The sequence below is a fragment of the Neltuma alba genome, unplaced genomic scaffold (assembly GCF_004799145.2).
Source record: "Neltuma alba isolate B1F8T4 unplaced genomic scaffold, ASM479914v2 tig00012727_pilon, whole genome shotgun sequence".
In the NCBI taxonomy this organism is placed as follows: Eukaryota; Viridiplantae; Streptophyta; class Magnoliopsida; order Fabales; family Fabaceae; genus Neltuma; species Neltuma alba.
In genome coordinates, this window is record NW_021637149.1 from 506,181 (window position 1) to 526,546 (window position 20,366).

General features: G+C 35.5%; 5 protein-coding genes across 6 annotated transcripts; 2 read left to right on the forward strand and 3 right to left on the reverse strand.

The window, feature by feature from the left end:
* The first annotated feature begins 645 nt into the window (after positions 1-645).
* LOC114730290 (probable serine/threonine-protein kinase At1g01540) lies at positions 646-2,974 on the forward strand. The gene is made up of 8 exons (XM_028917337.1): positions 646-1,205; positions 1,360-1,461; positions 1,552-1,674; positions 1,752-1,913; positions 2,009-2,132; positions 2,214-2,423; positions 2,514-2,583; positions 2,802-2,974. Exons 1-8 carry the CDS (start codon positions 646-648, stop codon positions 2,972-2,974), a joined length of 1,524 nt encoding a protein of 507 aa, XP_028773170.1.
* Positions 2,975-3,617: 643 nt separating this feature from the next.
* Positions 3,618-5,939, reverse strand: LOC114730341 (probable polygalacturonase). The gene is made up of 6 exons (XM_028917396.1): positions 5,882-5,939; positions 5,389-5,709; positions 4,936-5,056; positions 4,647-4,821; positions 4,447-4,517; positions 3,618-4,327 (listed from the first exon to the last, which is right to left on the reverse strand). The coding sequence occupies exons 1-6, from the start codon at positions 5,915-5,917 to the stop codon at positions 3,618-3,620; spliced, it is 1,434 nt and encodes a 477-aa protein (XP_028773229.1). The 5' UTR covers positions 5,918-5,939.
* Positions 5,940-8,889: 2,950 nt separating this feature from the next.
* LOC114730352 (putative septum site-determining protein minD homolog, chloroplastic) lies at positions 8,890-10,666 on the reverse strand. Of its 2 annotated transcripts, XR_003738828.1 has the most exons (2): positions 9,381-10,666; positions 8,890-9,201 (listed from the first exon to the last, which is right to left on the reverse strand). XR_003738828.1 is itself a non-coding variant. In XM_028917407.1 (1 exon), exon 1 carries the CDS (start codon positions 10,602-10,604, stop codon positions 9,582-9,584), a length of 1,023 nt encoding a protein of 340 aa, XP_028773240.1. In that variant the 5' UTR covers positions 10,605-10,666; the 3' UTR covers positions 9,254-9,581. The 2 variants fall into 2 exon arrangements, 1 of the variants encoding a protein (XP_028773240.1); XM_028917407.1 differs by lacking the exon at positions 8,890-9,201 and having other exon boundaries at positions 9,254-10,666.
* Positions 10,667-12,638: 1,972 nt separating this feature from the next.
* LOC114730363 (uncharacterized) lies at positions 12,639-14,832 on the forward strand. The gene is made up of 5 exons (XM_028917425.1): positions 12,639-12,745; positions 13,369-13,459; positions 13,548-14,015; positions 14,268-14,323; positions 14,404-14,832. The coding sequence occupies exons 2-5, from the start codon at positions 13,402-13,404 to the stop codon at positions 14,611-14,613; spliced, it is 792 nt and encodes a 263-aa protein (XP_028773258.1). The 5' UTR covers positions 12,639-12,745; positions 13,369-13,401; the 3' UTR covers positions 14,614-14,832.
* A 543-nt stretch (positions 14,833-15,375) lies between these two features.
* Positions 15,376-18,698, reverse strand: LOC114730291 (DUF21 domain-containing protein At2g14520-like). Its single transcript, XM_028917338.1, has 12 exons — positions 18,518-18,698; positions 18,351-18,427; positions 18,100-18,183; positions 17,855-17,968; positions 17,331-17,417; positions 17,097-17,236; positions 16,907-16,994; positions 16,623-16,696; positions 16,246-16,430; positions 15,731-15,996; positions 15,554-15,600; positions 15,376-15,433 (listed from the first exon to the last, which is right to left on the reverse strand). The coding sequence occupies exons 1-12, from the start codon at positions 18,696-18,698 to the stop codon at positions 15,376-15,378; spliced, it is 1,401 nt and encodes a 466-aa protein (XP_028773171.1).
* Between the last annotated feature and the right edge of the window lie 1,668 nt (positions 18,699-20,366).

The window sequence follows — 20,366 nt, forward strand, 5'->3', positions numbered from 1 at the left end:
TTAATATAGGAACTAATTGAGAAATTTGTTTTATCCTTAAATATAGCATTTTAATTTATTTTATCTTTCAAATTTATAATTGTTCTCAATTTATTTCTATTGATGACATATATAAATAGTTTTTTTAATAAAAATAACACACATTTATTATGAATAACTAATTTAATTAATTTTTTAATATTTGCAAATTAGTTATCTTATTTGTTTTGGGGATTATCTCACGTTGGCAATTTATTTGAGAATTTTTCTATCTAGTGTGCTATCTAAAACGGTTTCTGTCCAATTGCAATTAATTATTTTTGGATGAATGTTTGTTTGTTTTCCAATACTCCTCAAATGAAAAAAAAAGGATCATAAATATCATGAGAGGATCATAAATACAATGAGCGATACAAGAAAGTAACGTTAAATTTTAAAAATAAAATCTGGCACATGAAGCTTGTGTACCTGAGTGTCATTTTATTTTATTTTTATTATCTAAAATCAAATTCCCGCTAATTTCTCAAGTTCGTTATTAAATTCGTTCCTTGAACTGGGAGCGGGAGCGAAACCATCCTAATTTATCTGAAGAGTTCATCTGTAGCTCAAAGCCACCGGCATTTCCACCTTCTTCTACTTCCACTACTTCTTCTTCTTCTTCCTCCGATGTCTTCCCGTTCATCATCAATCATAAAAGCAAATCCCACAAAACCGAACTCATTCTTCGGCGTTCCAATATGGATTCTGCTCCTAGCTTCAACAGCAGCGTTCATCACGTTCATGATTTTCATCGCTCTCTGCATTTGCTTCATCTGCTTTCGTCGTCGTCGTCACAGAAAGCTATACAAGTCCCGATTTTCTTTGCCCAAACCAATTGCTTCCAAGCATTACCGTCATCTTCGTCACGATTCCAGCTCGTCGTCCCTCGACAAGAGGCTACTCTCAGGCAATATTGATGTCTCCGGAATTCTGATGAACTTTGATCGGTTCTTGCCAAACGCCGATAACGGTAGGGAAGATGGAGATTTAGAATCGATTGTTGGATGTTCACATAGGAGTAAGAATGTTTTGGGACAGAGTATCGAGTTCGGCTTGCAGGAGATCATGAAGGCGACGAATGGATTGGCTAAAGAGAATGCGATTGGAAGTGGAGATCATGGAACTGTTTATCTCGGTTTGTTGCGGGATAATACTCGAGTGGCAGTGAAGATACTAATAAGCTACAGGTACATCTAATTGAAGGCAACCTTTGCGTCCGTGGTTTATTACTATATTTCTGCTGAATATCACATAAACTGCTTGCAAAAGGTATTTGACATGGACAGATTTTATCTGTATTTGTATGCTGTTAATTTTTTTTTCATTTTTTGGCATCTCCAGCTGTCAAAGTGAGGATTTTGCACTGCAAATGGAGGCAATTGGATCTGTACGACACAAGAAACTGGTCCAATTGCTTGGATATTGTAGCGAGGGAGCTTACAGGTGGGAGCTTCAAGTATTACAAGAGTAAAGAAGTGTAAGAATTATTACTATTGAAGAATTTTTAGCACTACTAAGTTTCCTGTCTATTAGGATGTCAGTATCTGAATACATAGATGATGGAAATCTGCATCAATGGCTTCACCACTTTCCAGGAAAAGTCAGCCCTCTAACATGGGAGACCAGATTGAATATTATCCAGGGTGTGGCGAAAGGGTGAGATTTAGAATCTCAAAACTCTTTACTGAGATATTCGTGCTCATATATCACTTGAAAGCTATGAACTTGTGCAGATTGGCCTACCTTCATGAGGACGTTGAACCCAAGATTCTCCATGGAAGCTTAAAATCTAGTAATATTTTCCTTGATCACCAGTGGAATCCCAAGATCTCTGATTTTGGCCTTGCTAACCTTTTCACCGCTAAGTGGACTCCTAATATGATGGAAACATCGAGGTCCGTTTCTCTGCTGCGAAAACTTCTCAAAGATCCGGTATTTTCATGCAATATAATCTTCTATATTGATATGTTTAATTTTCGTAATATTTCAGTTTCATGGATCCAAAAAGTCATTCCACTAGGGATTTCAGTGGGAGCAGTGACATTTATAGTTTCGGAGTCCTCATAATGGAGATTATATCAGGAAGGACTCCTTTAGATCATACTCTACCCCAGGTAACCTCGGAGAAATTTCAACCCCACTTCACTCAAAAACATCCTTTAAATGATAAATTTAACACGACATTTACATTGCAGGAAGATTTAGTTCACTGGTTTAAGTCCAAGATTGGAAATGAAAATATCGACCACCTGGTGGACTCAAAATTGCCTGAAATGCCTCCATCCAAGGAGCTCAAACAGATGATTTTGGTATCTCTTCGATGCGTTGATCCTGATGTGAATCCAAAACTCAAAATGGGAGATGTGATTCGGATGCTTGAGCCTCGCGATCTCCTTCTTTCTAATGTAAGAAAAATTAGTTTTGATCTCAGTTGCCAGAAGTCTACCAATTCCTGATCTATTTTGTAATTATAATTTCCTCTTTCTTTTCTGAAGGAACACGACATTGCTAGGGAAGTTTATGAATACAATCACTCGCCACAAAGTGACCCTGCCTCAGAATTAGGTGACAGTCCTTACGAGATAAATGTAAAAGGATAATAGTGCTGGTCTTGAGTATCTCTGACAAACTCATATGGAAGCCTTTTACCTTATTGTGTCGTAAAATTCTTAAGGTGCTTACAAGCCTGAGCAGTAAGATTCATGGGTGTTGGAACCTTTCTGTACAGAGATCCTAACGAGAATTTCCTCTTGACCAAATCTAACCTCGTAAATACTTTTCAGAAGTGTTTTTGTGCGTATCTGGGAGAACGTTTTTGGGAAGTGAAGTTCTTTTGGGTCTTGTTGTGCCTCGAGGGAAGATCCAGCAGGAGAAGATGATGAATGAGACAGAGACCCCAGAAATGGCTATGGACTCATGGGTTTCCTACGTTATTGTCAACGAGATGATCAACTGAGCAGGAAAAAATGAGATTATGAATTGAATGTTTGCTTGTTGTCGTGTGAAGACTTAAGAGTGAGAAGTGAAAGGGTGAGAAAAATAATACTTCTGTGAGAAAAGTTAGATTCATATAGAAAACGTCATGTACGCATAGATGATTATTTTCAAGAGTTGTTAGGATTGTTTTCTACTGGTCAGTATCAACGTTTTTCAGATTTGCCTTTATTTTTTATTCTATTATTATTCTAATTTCTAGATAAAATATTATTTTATTTTCCCTTTTGTTTTTGCATGAAAACTACAAAAATTACAAAAAATGTAGACCGTGAAAATTTAGAGTTTTTGAGCCACATAACTCTGTTAAATAACAATAAGTCAGTAACACAGCAACGAGCTTTTAATTTTAAGTATATGACAGTCATAATTTATAATATCCTCTTGAGGATTTGAATTTAATGTGATTAAGCACAATAGTTCCGTATTATACTTTAACGACAAAATTTCATTTAGTAATTAGTAATAGGCCTCGGGCAGTTGTAAACTTGTAATTTTACATAGTTCATGACGCTTTTGGCACCTTTACTAACAGTTACACTTTATTTTCTGTAAGCTGCAACATTGTTGACCAAAGTGGTTACCTATAACACTAGAGCCAAATTTCAAAGCAAATACTCTTTTAAAGTACTAGAACAAGTCTTCAACTGGACACTATCAACGGGCAAACTGTCTTTCGGATAAGGACAGTCAAATTTCTGTTCCTTCTCTGGCAGCAAATCACAAGGCTTAGGAGTCACATTGCTTGTGAATCCCTCAACATCAGTGCAATTCCATTGGAGTTCTTTTGGCTTCTTGGTCAGTTTGATATTCACATCAGAAATGCAAATCCCAGTGAAAGGATCACCAGAAATCCCATCAAGTCTTGCTGAGTAAGTCACATTATCAGCTATAACGTCTCTGTAGTTTATTCCACTTATCTTTGGGAGTGCTTTGGGATCAAACCCTGGGTCTGGATGAGATCCATAAGAGCCTGTCATCCAGAACACATATTTCATGGTGCTTAAGTTCATTCCTTTCACAAATATGTCTTTCACATAACCTCCTCTTCCAACTGCAGTTTTGATTCTAACAGCTGATTGGGTGTTTATTGCATTGTTGTTTTCAGCTCTAACATCTTGGATGCCACCAGACATCTCGCTTCCTAAGGCAATCATTGCACTATCCGGGGATATGCAGGTAAGCCTTCTGACAATGAGATGTTGAGTTGGCATCCCAAATCTAATTCCGTACTGATCCCAGCCACTTTTTACTGCGACACAGTCATCGCCGGAGACAATGTAGCAATCTTCAATTTTTACGTTTGTAGATGAATCTATAACAAAAGGCAGGAAGAAAAATTTCAATTAGACAGTGAGAGACATGTTCAACTAGTGACGTTTGTCTCGAGAAACAAGTAGAAACAAGAACGCAATAGAATTATTAACCAGTTACCAGGGTCTATGCCATCTGTGTTTGGGGAATCAATTGGTGCAATGATGGTTAACCTTTGAATTATTACATTGCTGCATATAAAGTTTCTTGATCAGAACAATCAGATATGAAGAGCACTATAAGCATGAACACAGTGAATCTGGACAGACCAATCTACGAGATGTTTGTACATGATGAATATGAAAGACTAATCATCAAACCTGCTGTAAATTGGATGGACAAACCAAGAAGGAGAGTTGAGCAAAGTTAAATCAGAAATCTGGATTTGATCGGAGTACATTATCTCAATCAGGTATGGTCTTGTGACTTTCAATTTACCCTGGTGGAACTTATCCCACCAATAAGATCCTTGCCCATCAATTGTCCCATTGTTACCTAATGATCAAATTGCAACAGGTCAAAGTACATTATAACCACTGTATATGACATGAACATAGTTTAAAAAAAGTTATTATGATTGATAAATGATTAATTGGTCCAAATAGTTACCAGTGATGACGACATCAGTAAGGTTAGTTCCAAAAATGAGACTGCTGAGCCTTCCATTTGGTGCATCTCTTCCTCTGCCATAAGATGGTAGCACAGGAAGTTCTGGCCATTCTGACTCATCCTGTCAATTTTGCTTTGCTATGTTAGAGACACGCCTAAAATCATTTCAGGGCCTTTTGTAATAGAACCAATGATCATAAACTAATATACCAAGAAATCGTATTCGTTAGGCAAAGTCTTCAAATTGTCAAAAATCGAGTACTTCATGTTGTCCCATTTTAATCCCCCATACTATATTTTCTCTTTCATACCAATATGAAATATAAGTCATGAATAGTACTACTTATATCTTCGAATTTCATTGAATTTATGTTGAAACGTGTCTATTTTGACTACAAAAGATCTCCTTTATATGCTAAAGAATTGACAACAAAAGAAGAACAACGAGGATACCTGAGATCCAAGAATGACAGCATCTTTGTGAAGAAAAAGAGTGAAATGGCTAGTGAGATTAAAGCTTCCAGTGAGCCATTTGCCAGCTGGCACAATAAGTTGTGCTCCTCCATCAGATGCATATTGGCTCAGATGACTAATGGCAGTCTGAAAGGCCTTAGTGTTTGATGTTTTGCCATCACCAACCCCTCCAAAATCTGTCAAAACTGCACTATGCTTCCTGCAATTAATGGCAGAATACTCTAACTTCTCCGATCTTCTCACTGATCCTCTGCTCTCTACCGATCCCAATATCACAACTACTGAGATTATCCCAATAATCTGTAGGAAATTCGATACTGTCAGATGCAACGGGTAACATGACTTGTTTCTCAAACGTAAAGTAATTTATACAATACAATACATTAAATATCACACAGAGCATGAGTCAAAGCATAATCATCGTCGATAAATATTATATCAGACAAGCTCCAAGGGACGGGAAGAGAATTACGTAGGAGTTTCTGAACTGTAGGCTTTGCGACTTCATGGTACGAGACGAAATTTTTGTTTTCTGAGGAAGAAGACTCGGAAGGTGACGAAGGCATGGGCAGTATATATAGAGGGGGTTCTAAGGATTGTGATTTGTGAGTGCACCAGAAACGGAAAATTATCTGAACCTTTTATGGAAAAATATCGTGACATTAATATTGCCCATTTCATTTTTTTAAGAATCTTTCTTAGTTTGCCTAGTAAATCCAATCTAATGCAGTGCATCTCGTCCGTGATATCCGGTCCAAAATTTCAGTTTGTTTGTTCTCTTTTGTTGTTTTCACCAACCAGAAGAAGAAGGTTGTTTTTGAAATCAATGTGGCGTAGAAATACCACGTAACGATCAAATAATAAAAGCAAATAATGACGTGCATTGAAAGTACATTGTATCTGTTTCATGTTTGTTCATGCATCACCGTTTGTCCCTTTGAATTTTGACCTTATGATTCGTATGGATTTTGGAAATGGACGGATATCTGATATTAACAACTTTTGAATCCTTGCCAATAAATTGAGAGGCGTCTATTTTGCTTTCTGAATGTTTATGGAAATACTTTTTCTTTTTGCCGAAGTTTATGGAAATACTTTGAAACATTGCTAAACTCTTTTGACTGCAAACAGTTAAATGTTGGTCGCATAATGTTTTTACCCTGCATCACAATATAATTACCCCTTAAAGTTTGAATAATATATAATTAAAACTTCGATGATTTCATGATTTGATCCATAGATAAATAATATTTTATGGAGATTTGATATTATGTGATACTAAACCCCACAGTGAAAAATACAAAATGCTTAACAGAATATTTAAATACGATGGTTTGGTCAATTGAACAGCTAATTTTTAAGACAGGATTCTCCATGTCTTTTATTATATTTCTTTAGGGTGTGTTTGGTTTAAGAGAGGAAGGGGAGATATTTCAGTGAAAAGCAGGAATTTTATTGAAATAGTAAATAATCTTTTTTTCTAAGTTTTTATTTATTACACTTCGATTTTATGCCACCAAGGCACCAAGATGTGTAGTTTTTTCAATAGAGGTTTGTATTTTTAAAATCATCATGTTTAGCCTTAGTGCGGGGGATCTTCGTTTAAAACCATTTCTAGAGTCTACTCTTCTCTTCTGGTCTTATTTATAAAACACTTTCAGCATGTTTCACACACTAAGAAAAATATTAAACTTCATTAACTCTCATTTAACATTTAATAACTTTCTAATTTTATCCATATTTAATATATATTATACTTCATGTAAATAAAGTCAACACAATAATAAATGAAGGATAAAATTGTACATCCATATAAAAAATTTCTCTCAGTACCTTATAAATAGAATAAAAAAATATTTTCTCCTTATCCTATAAATATGACCAGAGGAGTAATAATTTTTTTTTTAAATTAGCATTTTCAAAATTTGGGTTTTTAACTATTATTATCCTTTTAAGAAATTCCTTTTTTTTTTTGCCATCCTTTTGAAAAAAAATCCAAAGTGTTATTTTTACTATATAATTCTGAGTTAAAATTGATTTTAAATTATGTTCATTTCTCTGAGACCGAATTAAGTTGATTAAGCTTATTTTGTCATAAGATTTTTTTTTTCATTTTATTCAATTGTAAAATACTCTAATCACTTTTTTGTTTTAGGCCTTTAGCTTAATTACCCAAAGGTCCCTCCATTTTTCAAAATATACATTTTAGTCTATATTGTTAACATATAGTTCCATAAGTTTCTAAAATAAAAAAAAATGCATTTTCCATTTAAATTAAATAGAAGAGATCAAAATATTTTACTCTTCATTAAATAATGCATATAATATATGGTGGGCCCGAGTTTTTCTCATAAATTATTTTCATTGCAAATAATCAAAATTTATTAATATTTGGACAATATTAAGTTTCTTGTTAAAAATATAGTTTTAATTAGTATTTATTAACTATTACGCCCAACTAATAATACACCAAGAATCCAAGAAATGTACTTGCACATATTGAGGATGCAAAGTATTAACGAGCTTTATCCAAAGTAGAGTTGAAGCGAATAGGCACGCCTGGGTTTATATACAAGGCACAAGCTCATTGAAAATGTATAAATAAGCATAAGATTTCGGCAAAACTATCTAAGGCAGCACTTATACATAAAATTGTATGAAAAAAAAAAAGTATTTATTCCTAAATCCATTTCCGGTATTTTTCATCCTATATTATTCTCTAGGCAGCAAGTGTCAAGATAATTTCAGGCAATGTGTGGTTGGACATGAGAAAGGGAGAAGACAAGCCAAAGCACAGAAAATGAAAATGCTGTTTCATATGTAAGGTATATTATTTCCTCTTCATTCTGAATCAACAGTATGTGTCACTTCTTAGGAATAGATAACGAGTCATTTCCATTCACATCATCTTTCTCTTTACCTTTCATATCTAACACTCTGCACACCAAAATTAGGCCTATAACGTTGCCTGCTGATGTTAATAACTGCAACTAAACAAAGGAATACCAATATAGCAGTCTAGTACCTGCACCAAGGAACATACTCACGCCTATATAGCTTGTACATCCGGCTAACCATCCAAATCGCAATTCATCGTCTTTACACTCATGACAGATGGGTTAGGATCCACTGAAACCAGTGTAAAATTTTATACACTTCACTCAGTAAAATATCATGGAATATTACTATTAATCTAACAATTGAACTACAAGGAAAAAACATGGCAGCACTAAACCAAAAAAGAAAAAAGGGGTTTCACAGACTTGGTAAAGAATCAACGTGGAACCTGCCACCACATGCTATAACGGCACTAAAGACTGCAATACGGTTGAGCTGATCTCAACTAAAAGTTAACAGTAATCCTCACACTAATTCCAGAAATTCATTAGCGAAGAGAAGAAAAGTTAAAAATTGAACGAGTAAAGATAAGCTTTACTAACCCCACGGTTGATGGTGAAAAGCGCCCCCCCCCCCTCATACAGAACAAGTAGTTGCAGCCGAAACAATTTCACAACCGTCAACACCAAACGGAACTTTATCATGTTGCTCGTAATTGGTCCATTTAAACAACTGAACCGTGGTCTTCTTTACCGTTGCGCTGAGCATATGACCGACAATTACCCACACTTCCGTACCCCTGTAAATATATTTTGAGGTTGGGGGTAACGAAGAACTGCAAAGCATATCACTGATGCAGTTTCCACAGGGAGGACACAACTTTTACAGCCTGTTATCAACTTATCAGATAAAGAGTGGTAGCTTAATTCCCCAACGAAAGGAAATTGTGCGTGCCTGCAGAGGATCAATAACGCAACATGCCAAACATAGCAGAGGAGGACTAAACTAGATTCACAAATTCGGTAGAAATTTATCATTGAACCACCAATAACTTGTTACAATGGCAACAAAGACTCTAAACGCCTGCAACTGAGTTACAGACGCTAATTCTGACAATGATGCTATGAAGTCACCAATAAAAATGAAGAAATGCTTGGTGAAGAAAACGAAGAAAGTTATGCTTTACTAACCCCACTGTACGTAGCTTCCTCCTTCTACCTACGTCTAAAACAAATAATTGCAGCCAAAAAAACACTTAGCTTTTCCACAACCCGAAAAACCGAAATGTCATGACAAGCCAACCTATCTCAAACTTGCAATTCTCAAAGCAGATTCTAACCCCAGCCTAAGAAGGAGAAAAACCCACGCTTTGGCTCCTCCTCAACCATCACTGCCTGCATACTATCCTGCTCTACAAGCCTCCAGGCCGCCTGCTCAAAGGCCATACCGGCCAAAGTTGGTGGTTTATTCAATACTAGCGGGTACCCCCTATTTGTACTCCTAATCACCTCCGCATCCTCAGGAATCACTCCCAGAAGAGGCAATCCGAGCATTTCTTGAACATCAAGCACGGACATCATATCCTCCCCTTTGATCATATCCGTCCGAACCCGGTTCACAATCATCTTTATATCCCTAATACCATCACATTCTAGCAACCCCGTGACTCTGTCAGCATCTCTCAAGCTTGTAATATCTGGCGTGGTAACCAGAACTGCCTCATTGGCTGGGGTTATGGCAGTTATGAACCCAGCGTCAATCCCCGCAGGACAATCAATTAGAATGAAATCTGGCGACCTTTCCTGCCTAGACTTTAAGGCATCCACGAGCCAAACCAGGGCTTTCCCACCAAAACCAATCGGCAGTTTAGACCTGGGTTTCGATATACAGAGCAATTCAAAATTCGACCATCGCTTATCTCTCACAAGAGCTTGGTCAAGCCTGCAATCGCCGTTGAGGACTTCGACAACAGTGTAGTTCACTCGATTCTCGAGACCGAGAAGGAGATCAAGATTCCGAAGCCCAACGTCAGCGTCAATTGCAACGACAGAAAAGTCGAGACGGGCAAGTGAAAGGCCAATGTTGGCGGTAGTGGTGGTCTTGCCGACGCCACCTTTGCCGGAAGTGATGACAACGACACGAGGAGTTTCGCCGGCCAACTGGGGTTTTCTGTTCCATTGAAGAACAGCTTTTACGAGAGAGGTCGAATAGGGTTTAGATTTGGGTTTTAGGGGTTTAGCATTGATGGAGATGGGGCTGAAGAAGTTACCACTGAGGAATGCGGGTGCAGAACTGAGCGTCTTCGTCGGAGAGCTAGAGCTCGAAGCAGAGGCCGAGGGAAGCTTGAGAGCCAGCATCGATGACGAGTTCAGTGAGAGGAGCGGGTGACTGTAACCGCCTTTTCGGCCAGACTGTGACTATGCTTGGCGTCCTGCGGATGCAGCCTGGAGGAGAAATTGAGAACTAATAACTGTAAAAAAAACTTTTTTACAGTTAGGTAAATTGTTGGCAAGAAAAATTATAAGTTAGGTAAATTAATTTTTAAAAAATATAAAATAAAATAAATTAAGGTATTATATTTAAGATAAAATTTAACCCTTAATTAGTTTTTATATTAAAAATAAAAAGGAATGTAAATTTTTACCCAAAAAAATCAAATTTTTATCTATTACGAAGAAGAAGGTGAGCTAATAAGAGACAAGATTATCATTCCTCACTGTATCCTCAATAGACTAAGTGGGATTAAGCTTATTGACCCCCCAACCTTCATGTGACAATGTAGTTGTTTTGATTTTACTGGACAGGTCTAACTTTTTTAAGATAGATAGAGGAGTAATTATAAATACAAAATATCTCCCAATATTAATATTGTGTTTGGTTTACTTCTGAAATCATTGTCACAGGATAAACAAGGTTAGGCAAACTCATATCCATCAACCATTATTCTCAATGAAAAGGTAGTTGATCGCATTCTATAAATTAACTTGAATCAACAATAGTTTGGGCAATCATACCTAGTAATACATGTCCATAAGTTACTTAATGCCCTTTCATTACGTTTTGATTGTCCATGGGCGAAAATATTCAACTTCTTCGGTGTGATTTTGCTAAAGCTCTTTGTTTTCCAGCAATCCCTTTTCAGCTTTTAGGTTGATAGTACTTTCGGTCTTTGGATTTACCTAAAATTTTTGGAATTCATTTATTTCTTTCAGCAGTGACTTGTTTTGGTTTTGATGCATTTCATGTAACAGGATTGTATGGTCTTGGAATATGGGTGTCTGATCATTATGAATGAGATTTTATAATTAGAATCGGAAGTAATACTTTGGCGATATAAAAAGAAAAGAGGACACACCTTCGTCATGAATTTTGAAAAGTTGATGTTGAAAGAATTATTATTCGAACTATTGAAGTGATATTTCATCAATTTAGCCTTTACCTATGAAGATCATGCCAGATCCATGAGTTCTCCCCATCTGAACAGTGTCTGTGTTAGGTGTCTGCAGGAGAATGAACAGCAGCAGTTTCCCCCCAAGTTTTTGTTGGGTTAATTTCGAAGGAGAGCTACTGCACAAAAATAAAAATTGGTTATATTTCAGATCCCCATGACCCAAACATGGCTTTATATGTGTCATCGCTCGTGTTAATTGGAACTTTTGTTGATTAGAAAAGGATTTGCAAAGTTATAGTAATTTTTTTTTGAATTAAAGAGGTAGGCGTTTGTTTTTGTGAGCAAAAGAGATAGGCGTTTATAGAATGAGATTATAAATGGCATTAAATTTACGATCTTTTACTTACTTATAAGAGAATTTTCATGCTTGTAACTTGTGAGCAGTTTGTTCACATTACATCATAATCATAACTAATTTCTAAGTTAATTTCAGTATTTACTTCACTAATCAAGTTATGCAGTTAGCCTGTCTAAACATTTATATGCGATATATATCACTTTTTATTTTTTTTTGGCGACGAGAGGTAACATGTTGCATTAGATATATCTTATTAGATAAAATAGCAAAGTTCCAGATTAAAAAAAACTAAGAAGAGTAGCATAGTATAAAATTAAAATTTGAGGGATCTACAATCAAATTTTGATACGAAAAAAGTTAATACACAAGTGCTAACTTTAAGCCGATTATGTTTATTAAATTTTTTTAATTTAAGAGGCAAGTTATTTTAATTTAATTTTGATGTTTTTTTTTTTGCCAGAAAATTTTTTTTGATGTATTTTAAAGAAAAGGAAAATTGAGAAGCCAACCCATATAAAAGGGCAAAAAGTAGCCGTTGGAGACCCTGCCCCTCTCGCATAAGAAAGCAGTTGAGTGATAAAAGGGCAGAGGTTACCGTTGAAGAACACCGCCTCTTGTGTTAGTACAAAAGAAACGCGCCCGGCAAATCGGCTTAAAGTTTGAAACACCAACGTCTTAATCAAGAATCTCAGAGCAAGTGTGAGAAAGTCGAACGAACGAGAAAGCTGAGAAAATATTTTCTCCTGCAGGTTACAACCTTATCTGTTAATGTTTTTCTTCTTATTCTTGCCTTTTCTTTTTCCTTTGAAACCGTTCTTAACTTGTCTGGTATGATAATGATTGGATTGAGGTTGAGTGTTAGGGTTTCGTGGTTTCGACTGGAGGACTGAAAGCCTGACCGTATTTTCTAGCGAAGAATTGGCTGAAGGCGCGACTAGATCTAATTGATTTTATGAAAGCGCTCTCTGTTTTCCCCCTATTGTCATAGGTTCATTATTGAAAGGATTTTCCTTGTCTTCTTTTCTTGTGAGGGGATCTATGTTAACCCTTGAGGCCTTTGATGCACGGGAAATTTGCACAAGTCGAAGCATAAAAAATTCTTGTCTGTTGGTTGGAAGTTGTTCTACATGTTTCCTTAAAGTCCTTTTTTTTCCCTCTAGCTATCTTTGGATATCATGTGAACCTTTTTTCCCTTTGATTTTTGATGATAGATAACGGAAGTTAGAGTTTTTATATGAAAAATAGTATGCAGGGGTTGTGGACTTCTTATGTTCAAAGAAATTACTTTTTGGGGCAATTTTCCCTTTTTAAGTTCCTAGAGCCATTTGATATCTCATATTTGTTTATTTACCAAATTTTCTTCCAATTCCAGGAACTTAATTCAGAAATTGCGAGACAAGTACAAATGGCAGCACGAACTGGTCGTTTGCTTCAAGATCCGAATCTTGGTATCCAGATGGATGGTATTGTAATTACTAATTTAGTTTTGTTGACACTAAATTGATTTTTTATTTTTAGTCATTCTAAGACTAATTTTTCTAACACTCTCAGGAGCAACTATTTGTGCCAAGGCAAATTATACAGGACAGAGGAAGGTAGGGGCTGGTGGGAGAAAACCACTCGGTGATTTATCTAACTCAGAGAAGCTTTCTACTCAAGGAGGTGGAAGGAAGGCACTGGATGCATTAAACTCAGGCAAACAACTGAAGTCTAAGGAGCTTGCTACTATGAAAGAAGAAGTTGTTCCTGTCAAGATAAAAAAACTTGAGAGTAAAAGATCTGCTCCCAAAGCTTCAGGGAAGTTACCCAGTGGTAACAGGAAAGCACTTTCTGACATTTCCAACGTTGGGAAGATTAAAAATAAAAGTAGCCAGAAGCCAAGTGCCTTGGCAGAGGAACATCTTCGTCTCAATGCAATTGCTGAAGAACAATGCCTGCACAATCATCAAGAGTGTATCAAATCACAAACTGAAGATATGGGTTTGCACAATTTGTTAAAGAGTCTTGGTCTTGAAAGTGGTAATTGAAGTTATTTGTTCCCAAAGCTCTTTTTGCTTTTAAGAGATTTTTTTCTGAAACATTTTGGTACAACTTGAGATTCTCACATAATAAAATAGAGTGAGAATCATACCATAGATCTTATGGTGTGAGAAAGCTTCGCCTCCTGAAAGTGTTTCTTAAAATCACTATGAGAAGTTTATATTTTTTGTTGTTTATTGTTTTTGTTTGGGACTTGAGTTACTCATTCTCAGATATATGTATTTTGAACAGATTCAGATGAGAAGTTGGCGTTTTCTTCTGAAGTTCAAGCATTTACTAAACTCAAGGTTGGCGTGTAACTTCTCCTGCTTCTGCTGAGTTTTGCTTTTTCGGTTTTTCTGATTAAATATTGCTCATTCACTTATAGCCCAAGAGTGATCTGCAATGCTTGGAGTTGGAAGAGGTTCCTGAGAAATTGCCTGAAGTGGAGTTATCAAGCAAAGAGCCATCTTTAGCAACTCAGCATGCCTCTCCAGCACGCTGCAAGTCTCCAAAAATCTCGAGTTGCTATAAGATGTCGGAGGACTTTGATGTCAATTTCAAGTTGATAGAGACACCAAAGCCATCTAAGTTTTAATTTTACTATCAATCGTGTAAAAATTGCTTGATGTCTCTTTTCTGCCACTGATGTGATGGCAATTATGTGTCTATTTTGTACGATGACCTTAACTTTCCTTTAGCTAGTAAGATTTAGTATGAGCGTTATTAATTTTTCTCCCGAAGGTTGTTCTTATCACAATCTTCTTATAGCCTTGAAAGAGGAAATCATGCGAATGTCCTTAACTTTTGACTCGGATGAAAATGATAACACAACTGATTTGGTTAAATATGGTTTTGAGAAACTAAGAACACTTCAGTCATCTTCGCATTTTGAACAGGACTAGTACTCTCAAATGTCTCAGGAAACTCTCTTCGGTTTTATGCCATCAAACTTATTTTGTATTCGGACTGGATTATTTATAACTACTTTTCAATTATAACTAGCTAGCTCTATATTGGAAAACATTAGAACGATTTCACCTTTCATCATTGAAAGTTGTTGGAAAAAATTATATTTAAGAGTTTTATACCCATATAGTCTGACTGACCTAAACAAAACAAGTGTGGACCTAGTATGGTTTCTGGAAAGCAACTGGATATCCAAAAGAAAAATATTAAGTTCAATGATACACAACTTGTAAATAATACTATATTAAACTTTTATTGATATATTTGAAAAACAAATTCTTTCTGTTCAAATAAACGCATGCACGTGCACACAAGCTTTTGACAATATCAATTTACTGAAAAAATATGGATAGAATTAAAAATCGCTAGAACTTCTAGAATGGTTCTATGCTCAACCTCTCCTTGATGATGACCGTGATCTTTGTGAAGGCTTCAAGTTAATCCTAATGCTGAAAATGAGAGGGAAACATGGGGAAAATTAGATGGCTATCATTGCATTAGTAAAAAAAAGAAAGAGGCATGCACTTGGGAAGTTAATTGTATATATAGTAGCTAGGTTGTCCACTCACTTCTTTTGGACATGAATGTATTCATCAGTTTCATCCAGTATGTCTCCCTTACAAATAGAAAAAGTAAGCAATTGGCACGTTAAGAGGTACAATGTGGCGAATATTTAAGGAATCAAATCGGAACAAGTTATAGCCTTTAGCAGAAAAACTGGGGTGTTGATAACAGGAACAACTAACCTGTAATAGTTCCTCCATAACATCTTCCATAGTGATGATGCCAATTGCTTCCTCATCCAAGACAGTTGGAAAAGACTCTATTTCTTCTTGTGAAACATATTTACCTTCATGTTCCCATGATTGCATCAACTGCTGGTGCATTTCATTGTCTAGTTCTATCACACTGTGCAGTGTTGCACTGTGATATTTAGTGTCCCGAGAAGACAAAGTGGATTCATAAATGGAAGCACTGCGATTCTCTTCCAATTTAAAGGAAGGGTTATATTCTGCATACAGAATCAAGAAAAACAATCTTAAAATCAGTCTCATTTATGAAGCTGCCTTCAACATGATCCAATCTGAGCCATGCCGGCCTGGCCCAAAGACTGGTACAATCTCAAAGAAAACATAATAGCTTTGATAAAATGCTAATTTAAAAGCCATCTGAGCCATGCCGGCCTGGCCCAAAGATTGGTACAATCTCAAAGAAAACATAATAGCTTTGATAAAATGCTAGTTTAAAAGCCATATGATGCTACCTTTATTGATCTGCACTTCATTTGGTAGTTTATCTGTAATCATGTTAAAATAAGTAGGGGTGCTAGCATTCTGAGCTGTAGTTTTCTTAGCGTTTTTGCTTTCCTTCAACACAACGGCCATATGGCTGTGACCCTTCTGGAATTGATTCAGCATGTCGTAAAGCGGCCAGTTTTCATAAACCCTGTACAAGATTATGCCCAGTTTATACTGAAGTTAGTTATTACACAGTTTGAGAAATAAGAATAGTGATAACGATTAATTAATGCGGGCATGAAAACTACCAGCAGAAATTATCTAATGGCTAGGCATGATGTTGAAACTCAGATGGGATATATGGATTATCAAAATACGAGACATACAGAATTTCTCATACCTAGGAATTTTCCTGATTATCAAATTCTTGATTGGGGTCTCATCTTCTGGGCGGCAGAAAACTAGATTCTTAACCTGCAAAAAAAGAATTGCAAAGCATGAATAAATGCTAGGGAATTAATGATTATTGGATTTGAATCTCGAAGACTAAATTTGAGGTTTAAGAACTGTTATAAGTCTGCAATTTGTATGGATATATGAATGGTACTAAGCTATCCAAATTATGCATATCAAATAGTTAAAGCAGAAACCGTATTCAACTTCATTCCATTAAAAGGTACGTACCAATATGAGGCCAATGATGTTTCTTGGAGTTCCAGAGTATATAGGTATTCGACTGTGACCTTTGCTAGTTATTAGAGTCATTGTATGCCTGGAGATAAAGTTGAACTATACCGATAAAGGAAGACAGGAGGAAAAAGGGGAAAATAACATATATATATCAGTAGAAACTTGAGCTATTATGACATATTACATGTCCAATTTGGAGTTTATGTCAAGGGAAAAAACTTCAGAGAGGAGGGTCATTGCATCTTTTGCTTTCTTCTCAGTCAAATCCATTGCACCTGAGATTATTGAAGTTTCATGATGAGATAGTTCTCCTCCTTTCCCTGCCTGCATATTAATAATTTAGCCACATGCAGGTTCAGTGGCTCTTAAACTTCATGGATTTTAGTTCAGAAAGAACAGAGAAAGGACGTGAATAAACCTTATTTGAATGTAAGTCCACAAATGTTTTAAGCTCTGATCTTCTTAGGAGAACTGAGTGCTCTTTCCCAAGAGTCCAATCCAGAAGCTGCATGCCATAACGGGAAGATCTTCAGGTTATGCTTTTTCGGAGAATCGAATCTGCTAAAAAATTCTTATAAAAGGCCACTTGCCTTTCAGATAGTTGAGGTTATGCTTCAGTTTGTCTACTTGTTTTTATAAAATAAAACTTTTGGGAGTCTCATGTTGGCATGTACTCCTTTTTAGTCTTCTTTAATGTTTTCTTCAGGTTTACCACATACAGCTTAAGGGTTTTCAGTTTTACTCTATCCGAGATCTCAATTGTCTAAAACATTCAAATGCCACCTCAGTCCCTTAAAATATGTAAGAATGAACAGCCAAAAGATCTTGGACATGATAAGATTGAAAACCCTTAAGTTTGTATAAAAAATCCATAACCTATATAACGTATAATAATTAAATATATGTTCTTGGATTTTCTAATAATATATATTTTATTCTTACCTTACTAGCAGGATAGGATATGGGAGAGAAGATGACAAGAAGGAGCTGAACAAAGGGAACCATCTTTGCTCCTAAAGTTAGTCCATAACGGGCTGCCACAGCTTGGGGAACAATCTAACAACAGAAATTATGGTAACCAAGTTAAATATTCGAACTCATAATGAATTGATTGATTCTAATTCTTTTGATTGATTTCTTTGGATTTTCACAACCAGGTTAAAAAGAATATATATGAACATAATTACCTCCACAAAGACAGTGACGAGGGGAGCTGATGCTAGAATAGCAAGCCAGAAGGGAAGTATTCTGTCCAGAGCAACTGGCATTGCCTTACATTATAAACATCAAATTAATGTCATTCTCTTCTTAGTCATAAGTCCAACGAACAAATATCATTATCAGGTTTTAGGCTTTCAAATTATGATTCAGATTCATTAATAACTTTTGAAGTATAAAAACGATGTGGAGGATGTTATGCATGCACACATTATCATACCTCTGCAGCAAGTGATTTGCCAATAAGGAGAGTACAGAGGACGAAGTGGCCATTCTTTACAAATGGTGAAATCCTTGCTGCAAATATAAACCAATGATAATAAAGCAACAACAGATTTACAATAATCAAACAATGCAGAGCGTGGTGACGTGGTTTTCATCAGAAACCTGCATTTTTTCTGTCGTTTGGGCTACCAGCTTTAATAAGGACCTCAAGATCAACCTGGGAGAACGATAACAGTCCCAGAGCCAGACCTGAAGCAATGCCTGCCAATAACACGAGCCCCAGAAAGGCCACAAGAAGAAGCCAGAAGGTCCTTTCACAACATGGGAACTCTACTTCTTCCATTATAGCACCTTATAGCTAAACGATCTAACAGTTAAGAAGAAGAAGATTGTGTGTGCATATATACGCACGCCAGAAAGATTAGTACGTTTATATTTACACATTCGCACTGCATGTGGCTTTTCAAGGGGAATGGTTGCTGCTGGTTCTGTGTAAAAGACGTATAAAAAGACAACCCATAATGTTGAAAACAGAAACTAGATTTTATTTAAGACAAAAAAATTGGGGTTGATTAAAAGGGTGATCTTTGTTGTAAGTATAACATCGAAGCACTAAGGTGCTGGCGGAGAAATCAAGTTTAGCGATTAAATGTTTGATGAAGAGATGACAGTCAGCAGTATGATGTGGCTTTGAAACGGTAGGACGGCCGCTTGAAAGGAATGGCTATCTTAACAAGAAGCTGGCTTTTGTCCTCCACACAGACTGATCTTCCAACTCGGAGCTTCTTGTCCATTGCTCAATCCCGAGCTCCACTCTTACCAATAATCCAAATATACAAACGGCTCGTCCTCTAATTTATTATAGAAATGGAATTTCCTATTTAAACTGAGCACAGAAAACTAGAAAGAATGTAACAAAAATTAAAATGAGAGAATAGACAGTACATTATTAACTTAATTTTTTTTATAAAGGACGATAAAAACTTCTAAAAAAATTTAATGTAATAAAAAAATAAAACACTATATTCAGGATAATAATTTTTTAACAATAGATTTTGAAAATATTTATATAGATTTAGAAAAACGTATTTAAAGTTTAAAATGCTTAAGAAGAAAACTAAAAATTTTAGGAGAGAAAAGTCAAGATTTTGGTTATAAAATATAAACCGCAAAAATTATATTAACTTTTGAATAATGAATATTATGAATAGGCATCTCATATCAACAAATTCAAGAACTCATAGGGCTTCATTCATGCTAGCTTCCTTTTTTTAAAAATAAAACAATCGCACACAATTTTCATATTATACTATATAATATTTTTAGTTGGCTACCTACGGGAAAGCTTAGGTCCTTGATTTTATATATTTAACATCTACTTATTTTGCTTTCTTTAGGCAAAAATATATCAAATATAAAAGACTACGCAATTAAATTTTTTTGTACAATAGTACAATCCTATTACTCAATTCTAGGAAGCAAAGCATATCCAATATTATAACTTGTAGTATCTTAACAGTTTTATGTTATATATGGGTGCCTCTAAAATATAATTCAGCTTGTCATCGTTTTTTATATTTTGTATTTTATATTGATTTAAACGATTGTATTTTTTCTACTTCAATTATATTTGGGTTATGAAACTCAAGAAATAAATTTGTTCACGAATTATAAATATTCCAGTTTGTTAGATATTTTATTTACGATATCAACATTATTTGATGATTAACATTTTTTTAATTTTAATAAATTATCAAATAAATAACTCCACATCCAAGATTTTGCTAATGGAAAAAAATAGATATTATAATACTCGAGCAGGGCAACCAAACTAGACATATTAATTAGTTATATGGAAAATAAAATATTGTTAACTATAGAATATTTATTACAACTATATCTGTTAAAATTTCTCAATTACAAATTTATATTTCACATTATGATAAAACATCGTAATGAATGTAGATTGATGAAATTAAATTATGCCATGATTATTTCAGTCAACATTTAA